Source organism: Haliotis asinina, chromosome 4 (genome assembly GCF_037392515.1).
Source record: "Haliotis asinina isolate JCU_RB_2024 chromosome 4, JCU_Hal_asi_v2, whole genome shotgun sequence".
In the NCBI taxonomy this organism is placed as follows: Eukaryota; Metazoa; Mollusca; class Gastropoda; order Lepetellida; family Haliotidae; genus Haliotis; species Haliotis asinina.
In genome coordinates this window covers 7,329,035-7,353,718 of record NC_090283.1, presented here as the reverse complement: position 1 = coordinate 7,353,718, position 24,684 = coordinate 7,329,035, and the positions used below count along the sequence as shown (strand labels likewise).

At 39.2% G+C, this 24,684-nt stretch overlaps 2 protein-coding genes across 2 annotated transcripts in view; one reads left to right on the top strand and one right to left on the bottom strand.

The window, feature by feature from the left end:
* The window catches only part of LOC137281238 (uncharacterized), an 11,066-nt gene extending 8,644 nt beyond the window's left edge, over window positions 1-2,422 (top strand). The window contains exon 7 of the mRNA XM_067812381.1: window positions 357-2,422. Within this exon, the coding sequence (XP_067668482.1) occupies window positions 357-749 (393 nt within the window). The 3' untranslated portion in view covers window positions 750-2,422. The remainder of the gene's footprint in view (window positions 1-356) is intronic.
* LOC137281236 (aldehyde dehydrogenase, mitochondrial-like) lies at window positions 2,408-24,684 on the bottom strand. Its single transcript, XM_067812380.1, has 14 exons — window positions 24,498-24,684; window positions 16,984-17,088; window positions 16,012-16,152; window positions 15,517-15,643; window positions 14,716-14,777; window positions 13,627-13,755; window positions 11,587-11,700; window positions 10,896-10,998; window positions 10,319-10,503; window positions 7,631-7,795; window positions 7,091-7,248; window positions 5,954-6,028; window positions 4,992-5,031; window positions 2,408-4,203 (listed from the first exon to the last, which is right to left on the bottom strand). The coding sequence occupies exons 1-14, from the start codon at window positions 24,543-24,545 to the stop codon at window positions 4,171-4,173; spliced, it is 1,485 nt and encodes a 494-aa protein (XP_067668481.1). The 5' UTR covers window positions 24,546-24,684; the 3' UTR covers window positions 2,408-4,170.

Sequence of the window (24,684 nt, the reverse complement as noted above, 5' to 3'; positions counted from 1 at the left end):
TTATGCCCTTTTGTCCACGTAATATTATTGATAAAGATTGCATCAAGTTGCCATTACTATAAACTAGCTTCAACACACTGTACATTAATGATATAGTAGCTAGATGACACTGTACATGAATGATAGACTAGTAAAATAAAAATATAAAAAAATATGTATATATATATATGATATTAAAGAGAAAGGTGTCATTAGCATGTTGAACAGGGTTGGTTTCAGTTAAAAGTACATTCATGACTTGTTATGGATTGTACATATTTTTGAGACGTCCTTGGGTAAGTGCACATTTTGGGGACCAGTTTCAGCAGATTTAGATGCCTTGTGTTTGTTGAACGATCCATGATTTGTATTTCCAGTTCCTGACCTCCACACTACTAAAGCAAATCCAAAAGGATCGTCGTTACCAAAGAGGTACGCTTGTCGGTACTGACGTCACACTGTACATGTCATGTCCAAATCCCAGATGTTTCCGTTACCAACTGACAGACGGGCAGTGTGAGTCGTGTCTGCGTCAGATCCCGGACAGGGACCAGCTGAACTATGGGGTGGCCAGCATTGACATCTTGACACAGAAAGGAAACATTCACTCATTGACCGTCTACTGGACACAGCTCCTCAAATTCTTCCGACTGTTCAAGAAGACCCAGCCAGGCAGGGATAAGGAGAAGATTGTCAAGACATTTAATGATCTGTGGAACAAGACTGTGAAGTTTCAGGCATGTGGGATCGTCAGCAAGTTTAAACTGTAGACAGAAATACACCTGTCAAAGTGTCAGGTACTAGAAAATGTATGAACTTTCATCTGTTACATGGGTCAAAGACCTTCAGCTGAGATGTAATATCGAGCTTTGCATCGTCGAGCTTATGAAGTGCTTTATTTGTCACATAGTGATTGTTATTTTAAGAGGATGCTTTTGAGCTGTAAGTGTCAGCATACTACAGATTCATATTTTGCAGTGTATTGGTACAAAGAACATAACCAAGAACATTTACTTACCAGTGAACTTTTTTCCTGATATGAGTCACTTTTATGTGTTATATGGGTCAAAGAATCCATGGCAGAGATTTATACTGAGCAGCAATAGAAATGCAACTATTTCTCTCTACTTTTTATAAGGAAGACTAAACATGAACCCACTTACTTTTATGATATTTAAAACTGGAGTTTCTTCAGTTGTTCAGAATATTATGGAGCTTTCAGTCATTTTGATGATGGATTGTTAAAATGCCTGTGCATGTATATTCATGTATTCATTTTAATATATTTTAAGATTTATGAGCATTGAAGCTAAATGTCCTGATGATTCAGAATTTTGTGAATTGTTGTATATATGTACAAAGAGCATTAGCAAGTCTGACTAAGAAGTCACACAATAGTGAACTTCCTTCCTCCTAGGAGTCACTTTTACGAATATTGTACTATCTAGTCATACATCAAGTCTTTATATATCTATTGTTTAATCTTTGATAAAGATCTGTTGCTTTTCATGTTCGAGTACCTGCAGAGCTCAGTCTGTAAATGTTTTGTCTGTAAGTTCACTGTCTTTGAAGGGATAGAAAGTTCAAATAACAATTCCTTTCATTGTTTTGAATTGAATACATGCCCTCATAGTGATGCGGCATCCCTGAAATTTCCAGAATCGTTCACTAAATGAAACAGAATGTCAATGAGATAGTATTTTAAACAGTAGGATCATGAATAACTTAATTATATTATTATGTTTATAAAATTGTGTGCTCAATTTTCGCTGCAAAAACTATCCCGAAAAAATTCATGATCAACTGGATCTTTTCAATATCAAAGACACATGAAGATACGAGTTAGATTTGATGTTCAGCAGCTCATGCTTATTGAATGAGACTTGGTTAACATGTGAATGTTCTCAGTTCTGTTGTATGAGACTCGGTTTACATGTGACTATTCTCAGTTCTGTTGATCTTTGCTCATGTTGCTAACAACTGGATGGTCTGGTCCAGCTTTGATTATTTACAGACCGCCGCCAATGGATGGCATATTGTGCAAGTGGCGTTAAACAACAAACAAAATATATATCACAGTGCTGTTGCTCGTTTCAATGCTTCCTGATGTCCGTTTGTTCTGTTACTGCTTCAGAAGTAAAAGTGTCATTTTATGGGATTTATGGCGTTTATTATTATTTTTGCTATGATGGATAACAATCTTCATGATACAAAATAACTTTATCATTAATATAGGCATGTCGTGTTCATGTGTATCAACAATGCAGTGAGTGTAGGGCATTTGGTCTGCCTGAGTTGTCACGGAAAGAAAGGAAAACAGCTATGTGTTTTTGTTTACTTTTTGCTGGCATATTAGAAATATGTAAGAAAATCCACCTCGCCTTACCTAAGGTATCTGCTCCTGACTGAAGTTGAAGACAACAGTATATGAAACTCATCTTTTATTGACAACAGATCTAGACAAGTCAATGTTACATCCTCACCGGTATAAACAAGTCTGGATAATGATGACTCAGTCTGCTTAAAAATGACATCCACATCCATGAGATCAGGTCTGTTTAATGCAAGAAATTTGTGCCTAATAAAATGTAGTCAGCACAGAACCTGCATGAATCGCTATACTTAAGTCTCGATAACATCATAGATGGAAAAAACGCCACAGGCCAGACCAATTTCATTTCTCTTTTTATAGATTTTTTTCCTTACAAAACCTTGGAGGGAAAAGAGGAAAAGAAACAAAAATAAAATTCATCAATCAAAGTAATTTTCCTTCAAGGTATTAAATGTATTTTACTCTTAGCACCTCATGAAATATTTATTTGGCAAAAAACATTCTAAAATGTTTCTTGAAAGTTTACATTTTTTGCAGACAAAAACATTAGGATGTTATTTCCTGAGCAAGTAAGATGATTTTTTGTTCTTATTTTTGCAAAAAAGTATAACCTGTGTATCCATGAGAAAAGAAACAAAATTAATCTGGCCTTATTTGTCAATCACGGACATTACATTGGTGAGTCACAGAGGTCAGACTTGAGTGTATAGGTTCAAAACAGCCAGGGAATTATTTTAACAGGTCAAAGATTCCAGCAGTCTTAGTAAACTTAGTCTCAGTGTATTTCGTTACACTCCACCACTGGGTCTAACAAAACCTAAAAGAAAGTCGCGTCAGGTAACCTTTGAGCGACCAGTGACCGTCCAATCAAACGCGAGAAGGTTAAATAGATTTAACCAATCAGACAACGGCTACTATTTAGGGATCGGAGGGACTTTCAAAATATTCAGGTCACTGACACAGATCTCTCCACAAGCAAAAATCTGCATATAACACAATTATTTGACCTGCAGTATATATGCTTTGGGGTTTCTGTTGGCATGGTTACCATTAGCTAATATTTCCACAAGATGACATCCTTGAATATTGCCCAAAACATCATTTTCAGCGACTGTTTATTCACCGTTGTCATGGTTGTACGTACGCTGTGTGCATCACCCGGAAGCGAGCTTACGCTATATAGCATTCGGAATCGTTTGGGTACGAACCTTTTCGAGATAAAAAGTTCAAAAGATAGGTGCCAATGTCCACTTTCGCGATTTGGTAAGCTGTGTTCTGATTGGTCAATGTCAAAGGTTACCTGCCGCGACCTCCCATAAGGTTTTGTTTGACTCAGTGGTGGAGTGTAACGAAAAACACTGAGACTAAGTTTACTTACATAGAAGGTTCTGGGTGTACACTCATTGACACAAATATAGGTCACTTTGAATTTTAAAGCCAACAAAAGCTACATGTGTGTAAATGTGTACAGTTCCAATAAAATGTTTTGAGCAGAAATATAATGATCACTTGACATAAATGCATTCATGCATGTTATGTCTTTGTTGTTTTAGTTGTCGTTTGTTCAAGCACTCATCTTGGAAAAGAAATGAAATTGTTTGTGCATCCCTCATCCATAGAGTTTAAGAATTTCCATCACAATACATAAAATAATACTATGTGTGATGAGTAGAAAAATGCTGATATCTGAGTAAATATATAGGCATGGTTAACATGTTACTATGGTTTCAGATAAACGGGAAATGGGTTGTGAGGAAAGCAGCTTCTCCCTGACGTCTGTGTGTTTGTGAATGATGGAAACCAAACAATTATGGCACAGATTGTCTTCCACAGCGTGAAAGGTCTGTCTAATATGGCTGCTAGGAGTTCTTCTGAGGGATTTTGATGGTCACCTGAAAAATACACCCTACTGAAGTGATCTTTACTTTGTAACTATTTGGCTCATGATCCTATCATCAAAATTACTGAATGAGATGTATGCATAAATTGGTAATTTCGAAATTAATTGCTCAAAAAAGGTTCATGAGAATAGCAACAATACTTTTAAATAAACATGCTGATTTTTTCCTGTTCAACACAATATTCAACTTAAATGACATAAGCTATGAATAATAATAATCTGAATAAACGGGGTTGGGTAGCCTTGTGGTTAAGGGTTCTCTTGTCATGCCAGAGACCTGGGTTTGATTCCTCAAACGGTACTGTATGGGAAGTCCATTTCTTAAGTGATAATCCTGGAATATTGCTAAAAGCAGCATAAAACTAAACTCACTCACTGAATAGACAAAAGAGAGAGAGATATTGTCACCACACCCATGCTGAAACTAAGTCAACCAAGTCCCCACATCTTGCCACCAAAACCATTTAGTGAGTTTAGTTTTATGCCACTTTTAGAAATATTCCAGCAATATCATAGCAAGGGACACCAGAAATGGGCTCCACACACTGTTTTACTGTGGGGAATCGAACTCCGATCTTTGGGGTGTTGAGCAAATGTTTAACCACTTGGCTACCCCACCACCCTTAGTCACTTCATATGACAAGCACAGGTATCCCCATAGAACTGAGAGAATATATAACACTGAATGCTGAGTTAGTCTGTACCTGACAATCACCTGTACATAGCATCAACAGAGCCAGACTCGCCAGGTTTGACTGTTTATCGTCATCACATACTTACCGTTTTAGTCTCGGTGTATTGTTTCAGCGCCTCCTCACCCCTACAATTAAATAACATAAATATCAATACTGTGACACAATCCATGCACATACACAATTCAATGACAAACTCTGTTCCTTGTAAAGTTGTTCTTATCATACAACTCTGTGGAGCAATAGACAATTTCAAGGTAAAAAAAATACTCAGTGACTGAGGAAAAAGTTATTAATATATATGAAGCACAAGAGTTTGTTTTAGTTGGAACTCAAACTTTGTTTCATAGTTGTGTGTTGCTTATAATTTCTAGACAACACGACTGACTATATTTACAGTTGTTGATCCTTGAAGGTTTGGGGTAGAATAGGCCTTCAACAAACCCATGCTTGCCATAAAAGGCGACTATGCTTGTCGTAAAAGGCGACTAAGATTATCGGATAGTCAGGCTTGCTGACTTGGTTGACCACATGTCATCGGTTCCCAATTATGCAGATCGATGCTCATGCTGTTGATCACTGGTCCAGACTTGATTATTTACAGACAGCCGCCACATAGCAGGAATATTGCTGTGTGTGGCGTAAAACTAAACTCACTCGATCTTTCATTTACAATTGTTGGAAATATATGCAAAGAGTATGCATCATCATTTGCATTTTATCAGTCTTGTAAATCCAATATTCCCTACTTTTTTGGAATGGTATAGTATTCATTGCAGCCTGTAAACACTAGAGTCAAACAATTGGTTGACAGCACGAGCAATTAACTAACATCCAAAAGAGTCACATTATATGTCGGTTTCTGAGGCAGCCATAGTACATTCGTCCATTTTATGCCCACATGCATTCATCTCACTAAGATGAAGCACACAGCTTGACAAATCTCCTTCAGGAAATACAAATCAAATGATAGAGTCTTGTGGTCAACCTCCTTACAGTACCAGTAGGTAAGTATGACAGTGAACAAGCCATGGCGTCAAGTCAACTTACAATTCTCTCCCTTGACCGGACATCTTGTATCCACCAAATGGCGTCTGACTAGTGACAATATCATAGCAGTTCACCCTACAAATTAAAACAGGTTTTTAAATTAGGTGAGAACTTGGGTTCTTGTTCAACATATGGAGAAAATATTTTCATCATTTTATTTCAAAAAAATATTTTTCATAACCTGATTCTCAACCACTAGTTCACAGTGTACTGACTCCAAGGTAAACAGCCACAAAATCTTATGAACTCAGTATGATTAGACAACTACCAATAGATCGATCACTTTATCCATCCATAGCAATACTGGGGTATACTGTCAACCGGTGTCAATACAGATATATGTCTCGATACCAAACATCATGACAACCTCTGACATCAACTGGATAGCATGTCTGCACAGGGGCTGTGTTCGCATTAACACAAAAACTTGCATTTTTCACGGGAAACATGTTTTAAAAATCTACGGAAAAAAATATTTTGCATGTTTTGGACGTATAAATTCTGATCTACATAATTTTAAAAAGTACCTTAAAACCGCAACATATAGACAAACAATAAATTTTAACATGATTCAGGATTGTACTGAAAATTTCATGCACAAAAGAGTTGGACTGCATATTTATTTTATTTCTGCACACACTCATACAGAACCTAACACGATCACTGACGGGGCATGTAAGACAAAAAGTGGTGCTTCTTGTTACCCTGCCTAGAGTTTAGCATGAAGGTGATTAAACCTGGCCTGTTCGCCTGAGTGTCAGTACAGCATGGATAAGGGGGTATCCATGTAGAACAGCAACACAATATCTCAGTGGCCTTGCACTATAAAGCTGGCATTATTCCGAAGCACAGTAATTGTCAAAACAACATTAAACCACACCTCAGTCACTGTACTCAGTACCACACAGCACTTTCAAAAACGAATTTTTCATCTTGAAATGTTTCCTTAAAATAAAATGTTACATGAATGTATTAACACATCACTTTTGGTGAAAATGTTTTAGAGATCATCACAAGAATATACACGTATTAACTGTTTAACACAGACATGAAGTCCTGGGTATACTGTCTCAACAAGCATTTGAAATATGTAATGTTTTTTGCATGATCATGATGGCTTCCATCCCAACGCCTCACCACACACTGCCAGCCTGGAGCTTCTGTGACAACATGAGAGCCTTGTTGATGTCATTTGTGATAACGCCTGCCGCCAGACCGTACTTGGTGGCATTGGCTCTCTCTAGAACCTCCTCCACATCACGGAATTTGATGATAGACTGCACAGGGCCGAATATCTGCAGGTAGAATTATATTTAGAGAGCTAGTGATGAGTTTGGTATAAGGTAACATTCGACTGTATTGCAGCCACAATGTTGTAATGAGGGAGAAAATTTATGTGTTGAGAGTTTTGCCACAAATGTCTGGTACTAGTTGTGAAAAACCAACGAGGAAATTCATAATCACAGGATCCTCTCCTATCTAAGGGATGTAACTATGCTCATCTGCTTGCAGCATTTTAAGTGATATGGCCATCCATCCTCGTGACTGTACATAAAATAAGCTTTCCTTTGAGTGAGAGCAGGTTGTGTTGCTTATAACCAAGTCTGCCAAAAGCAAACCTGTATCCCACACAGCAATCTGCAGAACACGGCCCTTCCCACCCCTCCCACAACCTACCTCCTCCCTAGCTATCCTCATGTTGTCAGTGACATCAGAGAACACTGTAGGCTTGATAAAGTAGCCCTTGTCCCCCCATCTCTCGCCTCCATATTGCAGCTTGGCCCCTTCATCCTTGCCACTCTTTATCATGTCCAGGATCTTCTTGAACTGAGCTTCATCAACCTGCAGGCAACAGAAGGGATGGTTAACTACATGAGGCTGTAACTACGCCTGGGCTGAACTACGCCTGATGGCCTTGCTGCCATGGCATTCCTCCTACAACGAGTAATTGTGTACACCAGAAAAGAAACAGAAGAAAAGCTTAGATGTTTACTGATCAGCAAATCCTGGCAGGACCAAGGGCCATAACTCTGAAAGGAGAATTCCACATTAGAAGAGGCCAGTGATTGTATACTGTAGAGTCCAGCCCTGGTTGAGATCACTTTTATCACTGTTATCGACCCATGCTTCCATGACATCAGATGCCTGATCGGTATCTCCATTACAATGCTGATCCCGTGGATGTTCATAATTTGAGTGATGTCACCACAATATAGTATTCCCAGAAATTATTGAGAATCATGTTGCGTCATGTAACTCATTACGTTTATTAACTTCTGGCGTTTTACTTACATAAACATGTTAAACCATCATCCTTTTACAGTCTCAGTCTTGTTTTAGTACTTTGTTAGACCTCCTCGCTCAGCAATGCATGCCTGAATACGCCTAGGCACACTACCCATCAAAGTTTGTATGTAATCGTGTGACAGGGTATCCCAATATTGGACCACCTCGGCCTTCATATCTTCAATATTTCTCAGTCCCTTTTGGTTTATTCTGTCCTTCATGACTCCCCACACATTCTCAATTGGGTTTAGGTCTGGGCTGTAACTGGGCCAGTCTAAAACTTGAACATTTTCGCCCGACAACCACTGTTTTGAGTAGCGCGCAGTGTGTTTTGGGTTATTATCATGCTGGAAAATCCAATCATCTTCATACAATGTTTGTGCTGTCGGAAGAAGGTGACCATTTAGAATGTCAACGTATCTTTCTTTTCTCAAGTTTCCAGTGAAAACACACAATGGCGTCACTCCGCGAGCCAATATGCCACCCCACATGTGAAACTTCGGGCTATGTTTTGGTCGCTGGTAGATAAGTTTGACAGTATCTTTGGTCCAAATTTTCACACAATTAGGGAAAAGCCAAACAGAACTTTCATCCGAAAAGAAAACATTATCCCAATCTTGATTTTCATGAGCCCGACACCAGTTTAAACGTTTTTCCTTTTGTGCATCTTTCATCAACGGCGAGGGAATTCCATGTTTTTTCACCCAATTAAGTCTCTGTAATTCCTGCCTAACTGTTTCATTGCATACCTGAGGACTTCCTCTGCTAATCATTTCATTTCTGATGTTCTCAACACTTTTCAATTTGCCCCTACTCACAATCTGCCCCAGTCTTCGGCGATCCACAACACTGAATTTCCTCGGCCGACCTGCCCCCGCTTTGCGCTCTATCCCGGTTCCTGTTTGAATATTCTTCAAAGTTCTGTATACTGTAGACAGAGGAATACCATGTCTACAAGCTAACACTTTAGCATCAGCCTCACCCCTTTCAAAATCATCTAGAATGAGCTTTCTTTTCTCTCTTGCTGTAAATTCTGCCATGTCAACACAGGAAGCCGTCTGCTCAGACAAGGGAGATAACGCTTGACGTAATGAACTGCCTTCTAAGCCTTCAAGAGTTGTTTCCCTTATTTAGTATGCTTAGTGCATAGTGAAAGCCCTTTTTCCAATCTTAGCATCATTAGTAAAAAACAAAGATTTTCTCAATAATTTCTGGGAACACTGTACACTATACTCTATGCACTTCGTACAACAGGGCCATGCAGAGTGCATGTATCCAAGTAGGCTGTCAGTCTTAATGGAACAAATTGTCACGAAATGAAGTAACATTTTACCTTAGTAAAATATATTTTGAAATGTTAGGCACGAGTGACCTCCTTTTCAGGGTCATGCTAGTTTTATTAGAGTTACCTCCCTTTTGCATTTCCCTCATTTTGGTTTCGCGCTCGAAATGGCATTTGCCTTCCAGCAGTTGATATTTTGACTATTTATTGTTTATGATCACAAAGTGGTTTGTGATGGCCAATGTGAAGCCATAACAAGAATACAGAAGTTAAAATGATGGAAGCTTTGGAGTCAATCAAACAACGTTATTTAGGGAAGATGACTCAAGAAATGTGGACCGTGGTGTGCTGAAGGACATGATTCAGAAGGAGGCTGATCTTGCTGGTGTGTTAGACTATTTGAACACATGCGTAATGTGGCACGTTCAATGTTCAAATATGTGTGGGGAAGTGTGCTATTGTATGACAATGAACATCATCAGAGGCAGGACCCTGAAATCTGGTATGTTTCTTTGTCACACAGTCGATGAAAAGGAACAGCTGTTTTCAGTGACGTCTGCTTCATGCTCCAAATGTTCAACCATAAAAGGCTTTAACTTCCTTGTTATGTTCACACACATCCAGAAGTAGACACCACTGTTTCATGGTTCATATCAGACCAGCATTTTGTATTACAGAACTAGATTTGGGTTAAAAACAAACACTCTGGAATTTTTCTTTCATATGCCTTTGACAGGCGTGTGTCTAAAACTAACATCTGTTTTAAGTTCTCACTATGAAGAGCATGTAGGTCTCACCTGAGGTCCCTGTTGAGTCATGACATCATATGGATCTCCTACCATGCGGTTCTCTGCCAATGTTTTAGAGACCTCCACAAACTTGTCATAGATGCCTTCCTGCACAAACGTCCTTGACCCTGCACAACAGTTCTGGCCATGGTTGGTCATGATGGCTGCATGGGCCCACATGGCTGCATCTTCCACTGTGGAAATATGCTCACATTTCAAAACTGTTGTCAATGTTACATTTCTGGACTAGCAACTGACGAGCATATTTATGCACTACAAATAAGCAAATACATATTGAAGTCAATTCTTATCACTACATTAGCAATAACACATTCAAATACTCTTGTTTAATCATTCAAAGTAGAAACCATTACTAGACAACAAAGGAGAGACAATATCACGACAAAATAACGATTTTAGCTCAATTTATATCATATGACTATTGTTCTGGGCCCCATTCCTCAATGCCATTGTGGCACTGCGTCAGTCGTAAGTCTGTGTTAAAGTATGGGAGTTACGCTCATCTTAGTGCTACGAACACGTTGAGGAATGGGGCCCTGGCTCATGGCGTCACCAGATTACTCACCATCAGCATCAGCAAGGATGATGAGAGGACTCTTCCCCCCAAGCTCCAGACTGACCCTCTTCAGGTTGCTGCGTCCAGCGGCCTGCATGATCAGGTGCCCTACCTAGATGAAGAGTAGCCAATCACACACAGGCAATGGTTTGTGAACAAATAGACTAACAATCACTTTTGTCTTCTTTAAATAACTGAACATTATTATTCTTTAACAATCTGAACATTGTGTCCTTTAACAAACTCAACACTGTTCCCCTTTAAAACTGAACATTAAATATGGTGTCCCTTAAATAACCAAACATTGTGTTCTTTAGATAACTATACATTATGCCTTTTAACAAACAAAACGTTTAACAAACTAAACATAGTGTCCTTTGAATAATCAAACAGTGTTCCTTACATATACGGTTATACATTATATCCTTCAAATAATCAAACATTGTTTCCTTTAAAAATACAATCATTGACTGTGTCCTTTCTATAGTTTCTTACACATTGTGTCTTTTTTTTGTTACAGGTGTTGCTGCATGTAGCTATAGGCCATTATTATCTTTTAGCAGCTTGAAAATAAGGGGTAGAGTTGCCTCCCTTTTGTAGCCTATCTATGTGCAAGGAGGAGAAATATGAACATATATCAGTGGGGATAATTCCAGAATCCCTCCAGGGTGTGTCTGTAACAGTGTAACCATCTGCTTACTTCAGTGGAGCCAGTGAAGGCCACCTTGTCCACGTCCATGTGTTCAGCAATGGCGGCACCGGCCGTGGGCCCGAACCCAGGAACAATGTTTACCACTCCCGGCGGAAATCCTGCCTGCAACACAAGGTTCATAGACAGAGGGGATGTGGATAGCTAATCATCAAATATTCCTGAACATATACAACTGGACAATCTCTTAATGTGTAGTTACATCAGTTTTTGCTCACTTAGGACAAACGTGGCCATAAAATACAGTAAATTCAGTTGATCCACTGACAATTTCCTAAAATTTCAGAATTGCAAATTCATGCTTAATTCAGACATAAATTCTTGCATAAAACAACAACTGTAATGGGTGATATTGTTTTGCGGCTAAAAATAGAGAGAGTTGCATCCCCTTAGTAGTTCTCTTTATTAATGATGGGAATTCTTCACAAGGCAGGCAGAAGTGGTCTACCTTTAATGGTCCTTAATGAGAGTGAGTGAGTGTGAGTGAGTTTTCTTGCACTCAGCAGTATTCCAGCTATATGGCCGTGGTCTGTAAATAATCAAGTCTGAATCAGACAATCCAGTGACCAACAACCTGGGCATTGATCTGCGCAATTGGGAACCAATGACAGGTGTCAACCAAGTCAGTGAGCCAGACCACCCGACCCCTCTTACGACAAGCATAGTCGCCTTTTATGGCAAGCCTGGATTGCTGAAGGCCTATTCTACCTCGGGACCTTCATGGGTCCATTTAGAGCAGTGATGGGGTCTGTTCACCTACCTTCTTAATGAGAGCCCCTGCATACAGAGCAGTGATGGGGTCTGTTCACCTACCTCCTTAATGAGAGCCCCTGCATACAGAGCAGTGATGGGGTCTGTTCACCTACCTCCTTTATGAGAGCCCCAGCATACAGAGCAGTGATGGGGTCTGTTCACCTACCTCCTTTATGAGATCCCCAGCATACAGAGCAGTGATCAGGTCTGTTCACCTACCTCCTTTATGAGATCCCCTGCATACAGAGCAGTGATGGGGTCTGTTCACCTACCTCCTTAATGAGAGCCCTGCATACAGAGCAGTGATCAGGTCTGTTCACCTACCTCCTTAATGAGAGCCCCTGCATACAGAGCAGTGATGGGGGTCTGTTCACCTACGTCCTTTATGAGATCCCCAGCATACAGAGCAGTGATCAGGTCTGTTCACCTACCTCCTTAATGAGAGCCCTGCATACAGAGCAGTGATGGGGTCTGTTCACCTACCTCCTTTATGAGATCCCCAGCATACAGAGCAGTGATGGGGGTCTGTTCACCTACCTCCTTTATGAGATCCCCTGCATACAGAGCAGTGATCAGGTCTGTTCACCTACCTCCTTAATGAGATCCCCAGCATACAGAGCAGTGATCAGGTCTGTTCACCTACCTCCTTAATGAGAGCCCTGCATACAGAGCAGTGATGGGGTCTGTTCACCTACGTCCTTTATGAGATCCCCAGCATACAGAGCAGTGATCAGGTCTGTTCACCTACCTCCTTAATGAGAGCCCTGCATACAGAGCAGTGATGGGGTCTGTTCACCTACCTCCTTTATGAGATCCCCAGCATACAGAGCAGTGATCAGGTCTGTTCACCTACCTCCTTTATGAGATCCCCTGCATACAGAGCAGTGATCAGGTCTGTTCACCTACCTCCTTAATGAGATCCCCAGCATACAGAGCAGTGATCAGGTCTGTTCACCTACCTCCTTTATGAGAGCCCCAGCATACAGAGCAGTGATCAGGTCTGTTCACCTACATCCTTAATGAGAGCCCCAGCATACAGAGCAGTGATGGGGTCTGTTCACCTACCTCCTTAATGAGAGCCCCTGCATACAGAGCAGTGATCAGGTCTGTTCACCTACCTCCTTAATGAGAGCCCCTGCATACAGAGCAGTGATGGGGTCTGTTCACCTACCTCCTTTATGAGATCCCCAGCATACAGAGCAGTGATCAGGTCTGTTCACCTACCTCCTTAATGAGATCCCCAGCATACAGAGCAGTGATGGGGGTCTGTTCACCTACCTCCTTAATGAGAGCCCCTGCATACAGAGCAGTGATGGGGGTCTGTTCAGCTGGTTTCAGAACAATGGTACACCCACAAGCAAGAGCTGGTGCCCACTTCCACGACACCATAGCCAGGGGATAGTTCCACTGATACAAATCAAGTCGGTCAACACATCAGTAAATCACATACCAATTCAGTTTGAAGGCCTAAAAATCAAAATATCATAATGTGCCTACATATTTCAAAAACCTTGTATATTTTAATCCAGACCTTTTAGTGAGAGAGCGAGTTCAGTTTTACACTGCACTCAGCACATTCCTGCAAACTGTAAATAAACGAGTCTGGACTAGGCAATCCAGTAATCAACAGCATACGCATCAATCTCCGCAACTGTGAACTGATGACATGTGTCGACCAAGACAGTCAGTCTGACCGTCCAACCCTGTTAGTCACCTCTTATGACAAGCATGGGTTAATGAAGGCCAGTATTGTAAACAGGGCATACATGGGTCCCAAACCATTTAGGAATTCAGTTACCAATACTATACTGAACCATATCATCATCAGTTGCTTGGCATGCTATCTGATAAACATAAAAGACTTTTCTGGATTACATCCTCTTTATCATTCTTTGATACAATGTTTCAGTACCTGTTCCAACCCCCTCATCAGGTTTCTTTAGGGACCGTTCACAATTTATCACCGGGGGATGGGGTGGTGGTGAGGATTTTCAGGGGGGTCATTCATTTTGTCCACAGAATATAAGGGTTGGGGGTGGGGTGGGGTGGGGTGGTCTGCTGTTTTGTACAGATATTTTAGGGGGGTCAGCTATTTTGTACACAGAATGCGTGGGAAGGCTATTTGTTTTGTCCCAAGCATTGAAGCAGGGGCTACCAGATTCGTACAGAAAAAAAATATAAAAATCCTCATTGCACCCCCTAGTGATAAATTATGAACGGTCCCTTACATTCATAAATTATCATTCCACAATATTTTTAATGCTGGTAAATAGCTGTGACTTATGTCTCCATATGCATTAAGTTTCATATTTCATCCAAAATCATATGTTTTTTTCCACAAAATGTTTTGTAATTTGAGTATCTCACCGGGATGATTTGTCCGCAAACACCAACAGGTTCGCGACGTGTGAATGTGAAGTAGCTTCCATCTGAAGTGTAAGTCAGTGAGAGAGGTTAGTTTTAACAATACCTTTATCAATACACCTGCAATGTCATGGCAGAAGACTTGAGAAATTGGCTTAAACATTGTACCCATGTGGGGAATCAAATCTAGGACCTCAGTATGACGAGCAGACGCTCTAGCCATTAGGCTACCCCACCATTCCCACAGGAATTGAAACTACAGAGCCCCGTGGACATGTGTATCCACTGGTGATGGAGGAATGTAGTGAAGTGGCCATCCAATACACAACACAATACACCTGCTATTCCATTAAATGCATCCCATCAACCAATCCACACTGGGAAAATTTCCATGTATTAATGTAACAATAGTCTAGCTAAATGCAATTGTACATTTTAGCAGACAACAAATATATTTTCAATCAGTTTGATATATTTTCCACATGTGATCATATTCATGGTTCGTACTATGTACAGTCCATATGTCTGAGGTGATTCCTTTGAAACGGCAAAAAGGATGCGATCATTGAGATCATGAGTAAGTGAGCGAGTTTAGTCTTACGCTGCACTCAGCGATATTCCAGCTATAAGACAGCAGTCTGTAAATAATCAAGTCTGGACCAGAAAATCCAGTAATTTGATCATCCGATCCCGCTAGTTGCCTCTTACAACAAGCATGGGTTAATGAAGGCCAATATTCGAACCTGGACTGTCACAGGTATCAATGAGATTAGGTCCAGGTCACAATGTTGTTGGATGACTCACCGACAGGGATTGTCTGACCAGTGATCTTGTCACACCAGCCAGCGAAGTAGCGGAAACAGTCAATGGTTGCACCGATGTCATCCACAGAATCCAGGAAAGGCTTCCCATTGTCCAGAGTCTCTAGACTCTGTCAATACGATAACGTAAAGTTAGAGCAAATAGCTTATAACATGCTGAGAATTTAGTTCCAGACCCAGACAGGTATAAATCCACAAACTTATCATTAACTAGAAAGATCTGAGGGCAATATTTCTGAACCAGTTTACAATACTGACCAGAAAAGATAAAAGAATAACAGAAAATGAGAAAAAAAATGTTTGTCTTGTTTTGGAACTATGTTATACCTAAGGACAGGTGAAAAAAGACCAGTCACTTAAAAAATCTAACCTGGAATGGATCCATGGGTGAAGTGGAAACATGGTATATTTGTCATATACAATGATGGATTTGCAGAGGTTAGTTGTAGAGGAAGAGGTCTGTAGTTTGAGTGCTTACTGCGATGTACTCCTTGTCTCGCTCCAGCAGGTCGGCAAACTTGGTGATGAGTGCTGCTCTCTTGGAAGCGTCCATCGTCCTCCATGCTGACCCTATCTTGAAGGCCGAACGGGCTGCAGCTACTGCCACATCCACATCAGCCTGTTGGAAACAATGTTTCAGACACAACTGTCATTGTACATTCTGACACAATGTGTCAGACACAACTGTCATTGTACATTCTGACACAATGTGTCACTTTCGTAGTGGGGACATTGCATGAACACTGAGCTGTATTTCAGATACATTCATTGGGAAGCATATCATTTTCAAGATTTATTGATGCAGGGCTGTGTAGTCGGTCCAACATGGACTCAATATGTTGTAAAAGTCTACTAAATATTTGAAGATTTGATCAAATTTACAAACATTTAAAATGAAACGTGAAATGTTACACATTTGATTTTAACAGTTTCTTTGTACTGAGTCGATTGAGTATGCACTATTCCAGCCTTATGAGTAATAAATTTGGTCCAGATGACCTAGTGGTTGATATCATGAGCACTGAGTCATGCAATCGGATTGCAAAGACACACACCAAGTCACGTCACTAAGCCAGATACCATCTAATTTGGTCAACTCTTACAACAAGAATAGGTCTTGGGGGACCCAATCTCCACATGTCAATGTCAATCACATTTTCATAAGTTCTATGTTATTCACAATGTGATGTCTTACTAGTCTCATTTTATGGAAAAAATATCATCTAATTGAAAGAACTGAAATCTAAAGATAATGATCTAGTTATATTACTGTACATTGTTCACAGGTTTCTATATTTCATATTGTTTAAGATAGTTTTGTTATTAATCTGTAGGTTTCCTTGTTACGCTGAAGATGAAATATTGCCGGTGTGACTCATGCTACTCACCTCTTCAGTACTGACATCAGTTTGAATATATTGAACCAAACTTTCTGTCAGTGCATGCTCACCTTGTCTGCCTCCTGTATCTCACAGATTACCTCCCCTGTGCAAGGGTTCAAGGTCGGAAAGGTGCGTCCACTCTGAGCATCCACCCACTCATTGTTGATGAACAGCTGGAGGTAGAAGCAGCATTCATCAATAACAGAAAATATCTGAGCTCTGTTTGACAAAACTATCGTAGCACAACAACTGCCATTAGTCCATGTTACAGTGCAGGAGGTGAGATTGTCATACACCATGAAAGCTTTGTGAAATGAGGCCCTGTTTGAGAAGAAGAGTTTGCCAGGAATCTGGAAAGGTTAACAACTCAGGCCCTTCAGAAAGGATTTAAGTCTCTTGTAAGGAAGACTCAGTGATGTAATATTCTCAAAATACATTGCAAAAGAAACACAATGAAAATAGTGAAAACTATCTCATATCAGTTACACATGCTGACCCACTAGCCCCTGGTTAGTAAAAATCTAGTCAGGTCAGAAAATCTCCAAGTCACTGATCCTACTGGCTACTGAATTTTCATGGGGTCATTTTTGCAATGTTTTCTAAGCTGTAATGTCGCTTTTAAATCATGCGAGATAGTGATCCGACAATTAATGGTATCTTAATTTTTCGTAATCTTCTGCTTATTTTCTACAACCAAATTTCAGGCTAATGAATTGTTTTGTGGATGGTTAGCTTTCAGGCATAGCTAGTCCGACTGGCAAATATAATTTGGAAACTATTTCGCAAATTCATACAGGTGAATTAGCAAAGACAACTAACTAAAACGAACCAGTAACATGTAACACAAGCAACAATCAAAATCACTAATTACTGGTTTCCAAATGCTTTGAATCCAATAAAGTGAGGCAGAGAGTTTAGCTTTACCCCACACTCAGCAATATTCAAGTTGTATGGCAGCGGTCTGTAAATGAAAGGTTTGCACAATTGGGAACCGATGACATGTGACAACCAAGTCAGCAAGTCTGACCACCAGATTTCATTAGTCGCCTCTTAAGATAAGCATAGTTGCCTATTTTGGCCATCATGGATTGCTAAAAGCCTATTCTACCCCGGACCTTCATGGTATGAATCCATTAAAAGTTAATTAAGTTTCTCATAATCATATAAAAGCAAATTATGCATCACTTTGCATCAAAGACAAACTAAATTACTGGAAAAAACACAAAAGATATTAAACAAAATAATTGAAATTCAAGAAAGAAATTGTAGCCAGTGGTTTACAAGTGATGGACAAAATAAGGTAAAACTCTTATAAGACATCTTGGGACAGAGGCATGCACATGGGATCCCAGTCTGAAATATCATTGTACAAACTGTATCAATGTGTCAATAATCTTAAAATGTCAATATCATAGCCATACAGATTGATGAATAGTAAACTAAGTTAAGAATTTATTGCCACAGAAAGACATTATCAGACATTATCAGACAAATCTATAACTATTTCAAACGAGAAATTGAAAGGGGTCGTCCATTTGCAGCTCCTGCAAAGTAGTTCAAACGGACCCAACATGCCGTGGATCTCTCAAAGGGCGTGTTGAGTGGAATTATCCATGCCTCATCTACGGATATTCCAGGGACCATCTCAAAAGTTGGTAGGAAATTAAAACTGGATGGTTTTGATCAAAGGCTTGTCAGGGACACAATTAGAAAACTAACACGTCAAAATGACCATGTGTCGGTACGGTAATTGAAATCCTTGCTCAAGATCACCAGCTTGATGTCTCTCGTTATACTATTTACAAATTGTTGCTGAAATTGGTTACAAACATAAAAGTTTCTGGGGATAAAGCTTGCCACATGTGAATGGCATGACATTGTAAAATCAAGAATAAATTACTTGAGAACAATTAAAAAAAAACGTGCTGATGGTTACGAACCGGTGTATCTAGACATGACATGGGTAAATGCCTCCCATACAGCATCTTACCAATGGCAGCATCCTGACAGAAAGGAGCCAAAGTGGAACCTACCAGCTAGTAGAGGACAGAGACTTATAATTCTGCATGCTGGCTCACACAAAGGATTTCTGCCTGTGTGATTTGGTATTTAAATCTAAGCCCACCGACAGGAGAGACTACCAAACGGAAATGAACTGCGCTGTCTTTACACAGTATGTAGAAAAACAACTGATCACAGCCCTTCCTGAAAAGTCCTTGGTAGTCATGGACCATGCTCCATACCACAGTTGCCCTGAGTCTGACAATCGGTATCCAACATCCAATTGTCGCAAAGTAGAGATCATTGAATGGCTTGACAGAAAGAACATCGTAAGACCTGACAAAGCAACAAAACCAGTGTTGTATGAGCTTGTGTTACAGCACAAACCATCACCTTCCTGTGCCGTCGACAATACGTTGAAGAACAACTTTCTTATTATCGAGTGATGAATTACGCCAGTTAAAATCCTCAACGGTAGAAGAATTATAAATCCTCATACGAAATTGGAAACGGATAGCACTTATAGTTTTAAAGTAAAGTTACCAAACACCATCCTGAAACATTTTCTACCAGACTATAGAGCTGTGGCTAAAGCTTTAGCTCGTCACAATGAAAACCTGGGCTAAATTCTCCACATGAATACAATTAGTGAAACTCATTTCTGGTGTCCCTCTCCGTGATATTGCCAGAATATTGAATATTGAATATAGGAGTCATTCTCAAAAGTTGCAGCTATTTGGTGTACAAGAGACAACACAATTCAAATACAAAATAATCAATCACTTATGATTATCACAAATGGCAAACTACATTGTTAAGGTTCACATATCAATAATATCTGAGGCTTAATTATGTTCAGTATTGTCATGGAGACTAATTAAACTAATTAGGTTGAAGCCACAATGTCTTTCCTGTAAGAACAGTAATACTTATATTTTTCTTAAAAATACATTGATACCCAAAGATATTGCACTGTAAATTCTACGTTACCTGTTATTTTGTTACCCACACTTAAAAATTCAGTTCTATGATTGCTTGTTTATGAAATAAACCTGATCTACACTGTGTCAGATGAAAAAGTGAAATCTGCTGGTGCTTTTCAATGTTCATGATATCCCCTCAACTGTCTCTCATAAAAAAATATTGCACTGAGGGCGATTTGAAGAGAATAATTTGATATTTCTGATTGATTTCTGACAATGTCTTACTTTTTAGATCATAAAACATTTACTTTCTAGTCCTGTTATATGAAAGACAGTATCGTTATGCCAAAGATACTCTATATTATTGGAAAAAAAATATGTGAAGTAAATTTGAAAAACTGTTTAATTGCAACAAAAATCTTTGATCTATCTGTAATAAAAGAAAGAGTTCTTTGCGTGTTACCTTCAGAAGTATAGTAAGTGGTACATGTTATATTCATATCTCCAAATAAGTTTTATTTAATAAGGTGACTAACAATGACATGTTTGTTACAGAGACGACAATTCAATTGTATATTTAGTTAGGATAAGAATACATCAGTGGCATTGATGATAAACTAGGTTCGTATCAACCAGTTTCTAAAAGTTCATGACTTCATGCTTTAAATAAACAACAATTAAAGTAGCAATTACCATCTTGAAATGTGTTTCTTTTAGGAACTCAGGAAAAAAAATTAAAGACAAGTTGGACAGTATTTGTCATGAATTTATCAAACTGTCAAACAGGTTTACAGCTAACAAAAGAATCCAAGTTTGGATCATCTGCCTCAAACACTTAAACAGGCTTGCTACTAACTAATGAAAGTCATCAAAGTTTTCAATATCTGCCTCAAGCTGTCTAAGTAACAAATAAATCAACAAAATTAATCTCTGTATTTGTCATACCTATTTTGCCAGTTCTGAAAAGCATACAGAAATGAATGTTTCACTGATTTTCTGTTTTAGATTATCACCAATCAACTTTATTTAGGAAACTGGATGTTCAACGCTTTGATTGTTTTGCAGACCGATTATTACACTGTCATAATTAATATGATCAGTCACACACTGATTTTCGAATAACAGTCTTTAAAATGGATATGAGCATGCAAAGTTTCCAGAACAGGCTTCTGTGTTAAGCATGAGGTAAATTGGTCTCATATCTTAATGCACATCTGAATAAATCAGGAAAGAAAAACGAAAAAGAAAGATCATTTATATTAAACTGTCTTTGCAGTAACAACATAAGTCCTTTAAAAGTGTGTTTTTCTTGAACTTAACGCCACATGTTTATCACTCTCAACCAGAAGTTGTGAATGAGCATGATAGGGAGTTCCACTTTCACAGGATGAGAGATCACTGATTATTTCATACATTTATGGAACGGTTACAGGAAAGACATTTTTCTTGTATACAAGAGAAAAAGATTGTCTTTTACTTCAAAATTCAGCTCAAAAATCACAAACATCTGGGAGCTGTGATTGGTTCGCTTAGTTCCCAGCTTAGACACCTGGTTGGATAAAAAGCCAACCAAGTGAGGAAATAAATTTATCAGGCTGATCCATAGATGCATCTAGAGTATGGTGGAGACTTATCAGAACATATATACCCTGGAGATATCGAGGATGAGCTACAAGTGGAGTAAACTCACTCACTCACTCCATTTACAATGTGTGAGGCATTTCTGCATCAGGACAAAACCCTGTGCAAAGGAAACATTATTCTTTAATAGATTCTGATCCTAAACCTGCTTTTTGTGACATAAACCATGAGTCACATTTGATCTCAATTCTGCCCAAGTTTGTGAATCTGAGATTAACAGATAACCCATTTTGTAATGGAATTTATATCATAAAATCAGATAACCCATATTTTGTTCTTTATCAGAAAACAAGAGTTACAGTGGCTCACCTTTATTCATTTCCATGACGATGTGCCATATATAGTTATATCTATGAAAAACATAGCCCCTAACCTGAATACTTTGTGAAGCATTTTGTGACACTAGCCTTAAAATAAACTACCATTACATTTTTAATGCTGAAAAAATAATAATCACTATCATCTTACATTCCATGGCTGTGCTTCAATGATCAAAGACACATCCTACATCAGACATGTTACAATTATTTCCTTGCTTCAACTAACACTTACATCAAACAACAATTCAGTGAAATAAATATAGCACAACTATACCAGTGTTATTTCTTATTGATAATCTTATTGGTTAAAGCTTTGCTTGACATGCTGAAAACTACTCAACCATACTACTCACTCACTCTTACTGATAGTGATGCTGCTCACTGACAGGATTTACCCAGGCTGGCCTAAGTTCATACCAAGTTGTTGATGGTCTGTCTGGCCAATTTTTTCAGTTGGCTGGTTGGTTGGTTGTTTAATGCTGTACTCAGCAATATTCCAGCTGGACCAGACAATCCACTGATCAACATTATCAGCACTGATCCACACAATTTGGATCCGATAACATGTGTCAGTCAAATCAGCAAGCCTGAGCAGCCGATCCCATTAGTCAGTCGCCCCTTAAAACAAGTCTAGGATGCTGAAGACGTGTTCTATCCAGATCTTTACAGGTCCACAGAGGCAAACTTTGGACTTCATAATGATGCAGTCTTTGATCAAGTAGATGGTCAAAGACTGCATCTAACAAACTCATGATGTCAAGCGTTTCATTGAAGTCATCTAGTCACTGTTTGTTCTTCACATGATTGTCAAGTTGGTATAACAGTTGTCTGCCTCATATTATGTCTTTCTTCTTGTCAATCTATAATATTTCTCCTATAATTTTCTGGCACAATTTATCCATAATAGTTTCTCTGGAGTGGATGTGGCATGAAGGCTGTATTATTTTCACTCAAAACATGGCTAGGGATATGTAGAATACGTCTAACAAGACTGACAGCATCGTCATCTTGTCAGTGAAGCTGATAAGGTTAACTTCATTGTTAGTGGATGTGCAGTGCATAATGAGAACGCATTTTCTCATGAGACTCTTCACGTAGTCGGTGTAGTAAGTCGAAAGAATATTCAGAAAACCTTCATTCACCATGCAGGTATGGAAATAATTCTTGAACTGCTAATGTACCTCGGTACAGTGGCACTTGTAAAATCACTTGCCCTGATAATTTTTCCACTATACCATCCAATTCTCTTGTTGAATACTTAAATAAACAACAAAATTAACAATGGAAAGTCAACTGGACACCGGTACAACGTAATATACAAATTAGCTTGCCCGACAGAAAAAACCACTAGACTGGGACGTCGGGCAAAGAGTTATTTCCACCCCTGCCAGTGAGTGGCACTCATACATGCTAATACAGGTCAATTGTCAGCTCAGTCCTGAACTTATCCTTGTTTGCCAGGACCTCAGAGGGTCTGTGATTCGATTCCTATCTCAGAAGTCAGAAGTCAGAAGTCCAACATCAAACTGTCTGAAATGTCATCAAAATAATTCCAGAACTCATTTGGAAGGAATCTGAGCTTAACACATCACGTGAAACTGAGCAGATGATGTTCTACATTGAAGACTATGGAAGATGAAGTCCCAAAACATCAGGTCCAATTCAATGAATAAATGAAATAAATGAAAGTTGTTTACACCTCCAACATGCAAATCCTTTATTATTGTACCCCTGGTAATTATAAAACAATCTGTAGTATAAAAACAGAAGAAACACATCATGAGTGCCTGTGATACATGCAAACAATACATGATTTTCAACAGGTATACATTATATGACATTTCCTCTTCACGTAACTATTTCATGTTGTGAATTTTTGAAGACTATCAGGCACTATAACAAAATTCATGGAGTTTAAGGACTAGACTACCAGTCATGCAAAAGCCCACATGTAACAGGGTCAGGTGTCTGAGTTGAAGCAATAACAGTCCACTTGAGTTGCACCCATCAGACACAGTTGAAAAATGTGATAATGAGTTTGAAAACTGATACAAGCTTAAGTTTGTCACCATGCACATGTCACCACATGAGTTTCACATATGACCTGCTGTAAAAAGTTTGCCTCTCAGGTGATGCCATTAACATGCCATATTACTGGAATATTGAACAATGTTAAACCAAACTCAGTGGCGCTTACTGCAGATGTTACAGTACCGTAATTAGATATACATTAAAAAACATGACTGGTGAGTCTGCAATGTGGATTTGAACAGATGAAATGTTGCATAAACTGCATGAATAATCAATTCGTAAATAAATGCACACAAATGCTGCAATGAATAGAGAAATATCAACCATTTCCTCCACTTTCGAAGCTCTCTTAGCGCTAAGATAGTGTTAATCGATGACTATCTCAGCTCTAAGCCTAAAAAATCAAGGCCTGTAGAAATGACATTTGGTCGAGAAAAAACTACCATGGGTCATTAATAAGCTGGTTTTCAGTCTCGTTCAATTACTGACTCCTGTGGTCAAACTGAAGAAAATAAAGCTCCACTGGTGGTAACAGGTGTCACGTTGACTAAGAGACAAAAACTAACTGTACGTCTCCAGAGATCGAACTCATCAACAAGACTTCTCCACCGTACGGGGGTGTGGCATGCTGACGACTTCTACTTCTCCAATGTGTCAACTACTTACTTGCTTGTACTTGATTTCTGGATTCCGGTTAGGCGTCGGATCAGACATTGTCACCTGTTACTTCCTGCAAGCACACGTGGGACCACACCTGTGAGATCTGAGAGCGACACAAACTTACTAACATCGGTTTTCTTATTCAACCTTGACCTTTATATGCAAGCTCCTCGACATCACGTGCCACTCAACT